The 9958-nt window shown below is 39.5% G+C and overlaps 1 protein-coding gene and 1 long non-coding RNA gene across 3 annotated transcripts in view; both read right to left on the bottom strand.

Moving 5' to 3' along the window:
- LOC146672638 (protein NLRC3-like) overlaps window positions 1-9958 on the bottom strand; it is a 183158-nt gene that overhangs the window by 6373 nt on the left and 166827 nt on the right. The window contains exons 8-9 of the mRNA XM_085388553.1: window positions 9323-9496; window positions 4610-4783 (exon numbers count right to left, since the gene is read on the bottom strand). Coding sequence (XP_085244679.1) covers window positions 4610-4783; window positions 9323-9496 — 348 coding nt within the window. The remainder of the gene's footprint in view (window positions 1-4609; window positions 4784-9322; window positions 9497-9958) is intronic.
- LOC146672644 (uncharacterized) overlaps window positions 1-9958 on the bottom strand; it is a 216399-nt gene that overhangs the window by 166848 nt on the left and 39593 nt on the right. The gene's annotated exons all lie outside the window — the stretch shown is intronic.

Raw genomic sequence — 9958 nt, 5'->3', positions numbered from 1 at the left:
AAGGTTATAGAACTGTTAATACAGACATTTCAATCTAAACACAGCAGATATAGAAGACTGAAAGAAACACACAAGTTCACTGACTAAAAATATCTTATTATTATTTTATTTATGTATTACAGATTGATTTATTTTCTTATTAATTCTTAATTTGTTTATTTATTTTTCATATTTTGTGTTAAAAAATAAAAATAAAGAGATTTGAGAAGATTGGAATTTTTTAACCATGTCTTTCTTGTAGAAAACCTAATGCGGCCCAGCCTCACCCAGACTCTGCCTGCAGTGGCCCCCAGCTAAATTGAGTTTGAGACCCCTGTCCTACACCATAAATCAGTAAGAGAGGGTACGACCTCTCTCATGGCCCCAAGTGCTGTGTGCATGCCAGAGCACTCTGGAAGGCACACAGAGTCTTTACAGACTACTAAGGATTAAACCTCTATCATTATGCAATCGATTATACAACTCTAAGCATATATGAGTAAATATTTCTAAGCATAAATGACAATCAACAATATAAACCTTACAGCTGGTTTTAATAACAGAATTCATTTGTTTCTCAAATGAGAAAGAGCTATCGAGAAACACTCCTAAATCTTTAGTTCTGAACTTTTCCAGTGGGCCAAGGTCAACATTATTAGATAATGCTAATTCTTTTCCCTTACATTATAACAATGTGAGGAGTTAATGCTAAGTATACTGCCATTAGCGGCTAATTCTAATTAGGGGTGAATAATTATTAGTAGCTAATGCTAATATCGTTTTCTCTTCCCTTTTAACAATGTGAACAGCTAGTGCTAGGTAGGCTGATGCTAGCAGCTAATGCAAATTTGACGTGAATTAGCATTATATTAGTGAGGAGTTAATGCTAAGTAGGCTGCCATTAGTGGCTAATGCTAATTTTAGATGAAAAAGCATTAGCAGCTAATGCTCATATTGTTTTCCTTTGCTTTGTAAGAATGACAGCAGCTAATGATACGAAGTCTACCATTATTAACTAGAGATGGACCGATCCGATATTAAGTATCGGTATCGGTCCGATACTGACCTAAATTACTGGATCGGATATCGGAGAAAAATAAAAAATGTAATCCGATCCATTAAATATCACGAAAGCACCTCACAAAACTTGCAACACGCCGTAACTCACCTCAGAACGTTAGCACGTCGGAGCAGTATGCATCACGTGATAGAGCGGCTGTGGCATGAGGGACCTGTCGGTGGTCTGGATAGCATTTGGAGCTTCGCTAGCAACCCGGCATTTCATCTCCGACAAAGTTATCCCCGAGAGAAGTAAAGCAAGTGTGTAAGTCCATCTCTGAATGTTTGTAAAGCATTCCTGCGTTAAGCTTAACAAGCGACTGCCTCTCGCTCTCCGGCTGCTACTTCAATCATGAAACTGCTTAATGATCAGCTGATCGGCTTTTCTGTCTCGAGTCCGTCTCTCTTCTTTGTTTTTGGCCCACTTTGCACCAGAAAGAGGAAACTAGCGGCTGATCAACAGCAGCACTTTTAAGCTTGATAAGCTGTTGTTAGAATTTATTTAATATTACTTTCTACACCAGGATCTTTTTCTACGTAGCTGACGGCTGGTAACTGTGCAGGGGCGGATCTAGCAAAGTTTAGCCAGGGGGGCCGATAGGGCATTAACAGGGAAAAGGGGGCACAAAGACATACTTTTCTTTCTTATTCTCATTTAAAATGTCTAGCTTTTAATAAATAATTATCTGACACCCAAAGTTTTAATTTGATGTAAAATGAATAGAAGTCAATTACTGTATATAGTGACTATTAAGTCTAATATATATACCTTAGTAAGCTATAGTACTTTTTACTTTGGGAAGGTACCATCTGTGCAGTCTGCAATTTTGTTGAAGAAAGATGTTGAATCTATTTAATATTTCTTGAAAAATAATTGATTTCTGTGAATTTTTTTTCACACTGCATCAAATTAAGGTTGATTACGTCGATTAAGCATCATGAGGTGGAGCGTGAGGGGTGGTTCCCTATTTTTTATTTATTTATTTTTGTTGTTGCTGGGAGTTGGAACCCTATTAGTTAGGTTGCTTAATATTTACGCTAAGTACTCTTTAAAATACCAGAATAGGGAGGATGGTGTAGGTCTAAGTTTATTAGATTGATCAGTATTGCTGAACTATGAAATATTTGTTTTGTATACAGGTATAACAGAATAGCTTTAGTGTAGTTGTTGTTTTAAACTTGAGTATGAACTTGCAGACTTGCAAAATGCAGCAAGATATATTAAAAAACAGTTTTGTTGATTAAAAAACACTATATCGATTTATATCGGTATCGGCAGATATCCAAATTTATGATATCGGTATCGGTATCGGACATAAAAAAGTGGTATCGTGCCATCTCTATTATTAACTATTGTTAATTTGATGTAAATTAGCATTATCCGATAATGGTAACCCTTTTCCCCTGCATTATAACGATGTCAGGAGTTAATGCTAACTAGGCTGCCATTAGGGGCTAACTCTAATTAGGTGAATAATTATTAGCAGCTAATGCTATTATTGTTTTCCCTTCCCTTTTAACAATGTGAGCAGTGTGGAGCAGGGAAATTATTTTACTGCTATTGTTAAATAATTGTCATCATTACCATTGCATTAAAAATATAAGCTGCAGCATTGATAGTGCATTCAGAGGTTTAAACAGTGTGTGTCTTTCAGAAAGACTAAGTTGCAGGCTGACAGGAAGTTGCAGAGAGTTTGCAGAAGTGAAAGCAGACTCTTAGGTTATTCTGAGGAGCAGGCTAGACAAGGCTATTTTAATTGCTAGGTTATTCAAAAGATTCTGCTATACTTTTATATTTTTATATTAAGGTTTCGTTAGAGGTTCTTGATTAAAACATTTATTTTAAGTAGATGATATATCCATAGTTTCAGTTCAGTTATTACATATACGAGAGTGGTTTCTGTCTCTCTGTCTGGTTAGAGGTCAGGAGCTAGTCGGCGAGGTGAAACAGGGTGCAATTGTGGTTAGCACACAGACACAGACACACACACACTCAGTTAGAGAGAATCATTTAGAGGGGAAAGTTTAATTATGTTTTGCTGGGGTTGCAAAAAGCAGTTTGTCGCCGAACTGCTGCTGAGGTGTCAAGATGACAAGCGAGCATCCGGCAGTGACAGGATGCACCTGTTATGAAGATGGAAGACGATGTTCTTTTTAAACTGTGTTCACAGTCATGGTGGTTTTGATTTGACGTATGTATAAAATGTGTTTGTGACGTATGAAGGGGCGTCAGTAATTCAAACCCTGATGCTATAAAAATCTGTGTATGCTTTGAGTAAGTCGAAGACCAATTCCTGTTCTTCCCACACGTGTGTATTCATTAAAATCATTGTTTGACCAAGAGCTTCTGGACCATGGTGGTTTGTACTCTCCTTCCTCAATTTTTGAACCTTAACAGCAGCTAATGCTAATTTGATGTGAATTAGCATTATATTAGTGAGCAGTTAATGCTAAGTAGGCTGCCATTATTAACTAATGCTACTTTGACGTGAATTAGCATTATGTGCTAATACTAATACTGTTTTCCCTTACTTTTTAACAATCTGAGCGGCTAATTCTAAGTACGCTCTTGTAAATAGCTAATTCTAATTCAGTGTGAATTAGCATTATTCAATAATGCTAACACTGTTTTCTCTTACTTATTAAAAATGATAGTAGCTAATACTAATACTCTTTTCCGTTGGGTAACAACGATGTGAGGAGTTAATGCTAAGTAGGCTGCTTTTAGAGGCTTATTCTAATTAGGGCTGAATAATTATTAGTAGCTAATGCTAATACCGTTTTCTCTTTCCTTATAACAATATGAGCAGCTAATGCTAATTTGATGTGAATTAGCATTATATTAGTGAGGAGTTAATGCTAAGTAGGCTACCATTAGCAGCTAAAGCTAATTTGAGGTGAATAAGCATTAGTAGCTTATGCTAATACGCTTTTCTCTTGTGTTATAATGATGTGAGACGTTAATGCTAAATAGGCTTCCATGAGTGACTCCTTTCCCTTGCATTATAAAGATGTGAAGAGTTTATGCTAAGTAAGCTGACATTAGCAGCTAATGCTAATACTGTTTTCCCTTTCTTTATACAACTTGAGCAGCTATTGCTAAGTAGGCCACTTTTCTCTGCTAAGGATTTGTGTGACCATGATGGAAACTCTGATAAGCTAATGCTGTTTATGGGCCCTGTTAGAATCAATATTTCATTCTCATTCTGTTGTTTGAGAACAATAACAGAAAAATGTGCACTTGAGAACAAATTTATTGTGAATTCAGCTGTGAATGTACAGTTTGGCATTATTTAAGCTTCCATTTCCAAATGTTAGCTGACACTTTATTAGGTACACTGGTATCTATATCAGGTACACCTGTGACCTAAATGTTCCTGCAAACAGACTCCTTGGAGACCCCTACATAAATATCCATGAACTATCCAGCTAGACTAGTGTGTCTGTCCCTGAAAATATTCCTGCATGTGTGATTGTTCATGTCTCATCTGCAGGAAACAAACAGGAAGTGAAGGAAAGACACAGGAAATGTTTCCAGCTCTTCCTCCTCTATCAGATTTTCTCTCCATACCTGAGAGTGTCCAGTCTCCAGCCTGGATCCTTCAGTCCAGCCGAGAGCAGCTTCATTCCTGAGTCACCTGGATGATTGTAGCTCAGGTCCAGCTCTCTCAGATGGGAGGGGTTGGAGCTCAGAGCGGAGGCCAGAGAAGTAAAGCCTTCCTCTGTGATCAGACAGCCTGACAGACTGCAGACACACAAAACAACAATCTATCTGTCAACAGTTGTTTTCTCTTTGTCACAATAACATCTATCCATCCATTGTAACTTTATTTATAAGTGACAATACCCAACAGACAACAACAGTCATCTGAAGCTGTTTAACAGTGTAAGGTGACCGCCTCCACTGTGAGCAGCACTTGGTGATGGTGGGAAGAAGAACTCCCTTTGACACAAAGATCCTCCCAGTGAAAACAGGCTCCAGGAGGAGCATCTACCATGACTGGTTGCAGGGTGAGGGGAAAGAGAAGAGATGAGCTCAGAGAGACAAGAACAAAACAGAGAGACAAAAGTTAAGGACATGCAGTAGTGACATATAAAAGCATCAGGAGTGAAAAGAGGGGAGAAGAAAGCAGAGCATCATGGGAAGTCCACCAACAGCCTGAGCCTATAGCAGCATAACTAAGGGATGGTTCAGGGTCACCTGATCCAGCTCGAACTATAAGCTTTATCAAAAAGGAAAGTTTGAAGCTGATCTTCAAAGTAGAGAGAGTGTCTGTCTCCTGAACTCAAACTGGGAGCTGCTGCCACACCCAGTCCAACATAGCCAGGCTTTCTTTGCTGCTTTGACAAAACCTCAAATCCCAGTCAGAGATGATGAGCATCATCACAGTGATGATCATTTCTCTGTAACCCAGGCTTTCTGCTTCAGGATCTGTGCACGCTCACAGGACAAGGAGACCTTTAAACATCATTTCACTAAATGGATGGACTGAGCTCAGCCTACAGATGAACTGGTGCCAGAGATCATAAAGAACATCAAACAGTCAAATTCAACACTTTTAATGGAAATATGAGATTAATGCTGCAGACAATCATGAACCTGCTGAATTCATGAACATCAAGAATGCAGCGAGTGGTAAAATAAAGATTTGACCTCAGTGTGCTCAGTGTTCCTGTCTATTCCTAACATATTCCTAACATGATAGCTGCACTTTAGAGCTCTAAAACTGGAACTGACACATGTTTAAACTCTACATGTTACTCAGTACATTCAGTTCTGACACTCGCCCACAGTCCAACAAAGGAAACATGGAGATCACATCAGTTTGTCATCAAAGTCTAATTATTAGGGCAACTTAACCTGTTATTATCTCGTTAACTCATTAACTGATTAACGTCAGCAATTATTTTAATCACAGTTTTTAAAATCATGATTATTGTGAAAGTGCTCACTGGCTCTGAATATAAAAGCCATGGGTCACAGGAGAGATGTTGATCAGTGCTGGCTTGAAATGGGCGTCATTATGCATCTCAGCCAATGGGAGCATTGAGGGTGGGCCTAATACTACTGCAGCGCTCACATGACCAAGGACAGAAAGAAAGGGGCGGGGACAGAAACATGGAGACAGGTACAGATCTTTGACATGTTCATTTTAAACTGTTCCAGGAGGCAGTGTTGATACAACTAAAGTTATCTGTTGTTGAAGAAGTCGGTCTGAGGAACGTTCTTAGGATCAACAAATGACGGCATGTATGAGCCTCAAGACGCAGCATCACAAGAAGAACACATGAGCTGTAGAAAAAGGAGAGACTACGAAAGCCACGGCGTTACAACGTGAACATGCTTGATCAGAGTGTGATTGTGAACAGGAGGAAGACTCAGCTGAGAACAGTGTGGTGGATACAGAGCAGAGCCCACCATCAGTACAGAGGCCTGTCCATTAGAGTGCTGCTCCAACATGCAGCACATGTACTTGGCCACAGCTGCAACATCTGTACCTGTGAAAGCTTCTTCTCTGTTGCTGCTCATATTGTGCAGAAGAAGAGAGTTTCTTTATCATCAGAAAATGTCAATGAGCTTGTGAGTCTTAGCAGCTGGCTCGGTGCAGAGGAGGAAGAACATGTCAGTCAGAGGAAGATAAATGCAGTTCATGTTGTCAACTCAACCTGGACTGTTGAAAGAGTTTTTCTTTGTCTGGTTTCTGACTGAGATTCTCCAAAGGAAATCCAGCACAAACACACACTTCACACACTCAAAGTCCTGCACAGTAAATGAGCTGATGAGCGTTTGTGCTGCTGCCTGATAACAGAACAATAGTTCTGCTGCTTCCTGTTCTGCAAACACACATTTATAAATGTTCACTTGCTGTTGATCAAAGGTATGTTGGTGGCTCTGGATGCTGAGGGAACTTTGTAAAAAACTAGATCAAATGTTAACGTCCTGGCAGAGGCAAAGAACTTTGATTTGATATTTGATTAGATTCATGTTTCAGCTCAGACTGACAGAAATATTTGAACTGCTGCTGTGTTAAAGGGAACACTGCTGTTAGAAAGCACCTGATCTGTTTCTGCACACTGAATGTTGCACTTCTCATACTGCAGTACTATTAAAATAAGTACACAATGCACTACTTTTGAACTCATGATTGAATGTTGCTGTAACAAAGCCATTAATGTGATTCAAAGTGTTCATGGTTTCCCAGCACAACAAATGATTGCACAAGTGTGACTGATCCACTTTCTAATGTGTGTGTAGCCCACACTGTGTGTCACTGTGTCACAGGTGAGTCTGTGTGTCCAGGTTCTATGAGGACAACAGGATATAGTGACTGAGTCCAGCAGCTTAAAGTCTGACTCCATCCTCCATTTAAATAACTCACAGCAACAACTGAATAGCTTTGCCTTTGTGTAGCTGACACTTCATTTTAATGTCCTTCTATTCTGGTTCATCTGGTCTCAGTTTCTATAAGCACACAGGTTTCATCAGGACTCTATGACCTCAGTGATCTTTGCTGGGCCTTAATGCTCTGAACAAAGCTGCACATCACAAGACTAAATAGAAATGAATCAGTCTTTCATTCTCACTGCTGTTTGACTTCAGCTCTCAATGTCCCACCATAACCCATGGAAAGAATTACTGTCCATCCAGGCTGCTGAACATGAAGCTGAAGAAGGTGGAGTATTGTGAGGGCTGATGGAGATGATGATGAGGAATCCAGGAGCAGTGGGTGGATGGCAGCATCAGCATGAAGGATCAGTGTGAGAACACATCATCATCCACAAAGGAAACCAGTCTGAGTGTCTGACGCTCTTGTTAGAAAGACGCAGTCCCAGCAGTTAGCTTGTCTGCTAGTTAGCTGAGAGCTAGCTCACTTGTACATTGAATACCAAACTGTGTAAACCAGGGGTGTCAAACATATGGCCCGTGGGCCAAATCCAGCCCATGAGATAATTTCATATGTCAAATATTGATGAATTTTCAGGCTTGCTGATAATCAATGTGAGCACGGCTGAGGTTTTATTCTGATGAGCAAACCATGTGGCCAAACACTTTCAGAGACAGACTGGGATCATACCATTATGTGAAAGAGGACATGTCCCATAGACAGCAAGGGTAGTGGTAGAGACCAGTACACAGAGAAATGGGAGCTGTACTGAAATGCAAGCGTGTCAGGAAAGAGTGAAAAGGCAAAATGAGCAGCATCTGGCTGCATTTCAGTGATATTGGAGACCACAAAGCTGAGTGCAACATTTATACAGGAGATATACAGAAGACGCTGAGAGTAGAACTGATAAAATTAGGAGATGGCTAAAGTGAGACCCATTTTTATTTCCACCCATTTTCCACTGTGGAGGACAAAAGGTTTCAAACTGGTCCAGGTCTTAAACCTCACGTGTTCTTCCTAATAGCAGTAAATGGATAAAAATAAGGCTTTTATGAAAACAGTGAATAAAACTTGCTGCCTTTAAAAAGACTAAATGTACAGTTCAGTATTGAATACTACATAAAATAAACGATATATAAAGTGTGTCTGAATGGCAGAGATGCAGAAATATGTGCATGTAGCACAGAGCCACGGCTCAGTGTCTGAATGAGTCTCACAGACCTGAATGTGCTGTTGAAGCCATTTATAATTATAATGTAATTCTTTACTCGTTTGATCTGCTCCTTACCACAAGCCACCAGACGTAGAAGGTTTTGGACTTTTAACTATATTTTCTGAAGTTTTACAACTTTTCTTACTGTTAAAAACCTCGTTATGGCCATTCATGCTGTACAAAGTAATTAGACATGTGTGGTATCTACAGAAACGTCAGAATCTCAGCTAAAAGTTCACAAAACCATCTCAACAACCACCAAACAGCTGAAACAGCAGGTGAACAGATCACACAAAAAAGATGTAAACACAAATCCCCCTGATCATCTGTTTTTTAAACATGAAGTGTAGTTTTGGACGTTCATTTACTGCTGGTTCAGTGAATTTTGGTTGGACAGTGATGAAACCTGCAGCCTCAGAATCTGTGAGAAGTCTGCTTTCAGCACGCAACAGCATTGTTGTGTTGTGTGCTGTGGATCCACCTCTGCAAACTCATCACTGTTTCACCATCATGTTTCTACTTAGACAATAACAAAGGAAGCAGTTCCCAGGAACTACTTCCTGTCTTGTTAACATAAGAGTACGTTGCCCTTCAAAACACCTCCACTTCTCCTCTTATTAGAGGACTGCCTTATTATTAATCTGCTAATTCTGTCAGTTGATGAAAGAAAAATGCTTGATCTCACCTGAGAGTTTCCAGTGTACAGTGTGGACTCTTCAGTCCTTCAGACAGAAGCTTCACGCCTGAATCCTTCAGGTTGATGTTACTCAGGTCCAGCTGTCTCAGATTAGAGGTCTGAGAGCTGAGACCTGAGGCCAGAGCTTCACAGCTTCTCTCTGACAGGCCACAGTGACTCAGTCTGAAAAATAACAGATAAACAATTACAAAAATAAAACACTTATGTTGAAGCGTAATGAGATACTATTATATTTAGCAATATTTCATCTTGTTTTGTCAGGAAACTGAGCACTGATGCAGAGCAACATGTGGAGAGAATCAGAGGAGAAGAAGTGAAGAGAGAACAGCAGTAAAACAACACTGAATTGTTCAGTGTGCTTTTGATATCAACAGAATGTGTCAAACTTCTTTATTTTGTATTTGTTTTAGTAGAATTGATGATTATCACTTAGATAACAACCACAGGCCAGGTCTAAATTGCACTTTGGTGACAGTTACACCCAGAAATATTTCAGAAACGTGGACAATTTGTGCTCCATTGTATTCGGTATTGAACAAACTGAGTACCGATGACCACTTAATATTTTTGATATTTTATTTGAGTTGTTCCACCTGATCTGTGTTAACTAGAATAAACATTTAA

Source organism: Rhamphochromis longiceps, linkage group LG3 (assembly GCF_057381845.1).
Source record: "Rhamphochromis longiceps isolate RC_006_pf linkage group LG3, R_longiceps_female_GT1.1, whole genome shotgun sequence".
Taxonomy (NCBI): Eukaryota; Metazoa; Chordata; class Actinopteri; order Cichliformes; family Cichlidae; genus Rhamphochromis; species Rhamphochromis longiceps.
Note: the sequence above shows the minus strand (reverse complement) of the source record. Positions and strands in the feature narration are given on the sequence as shown.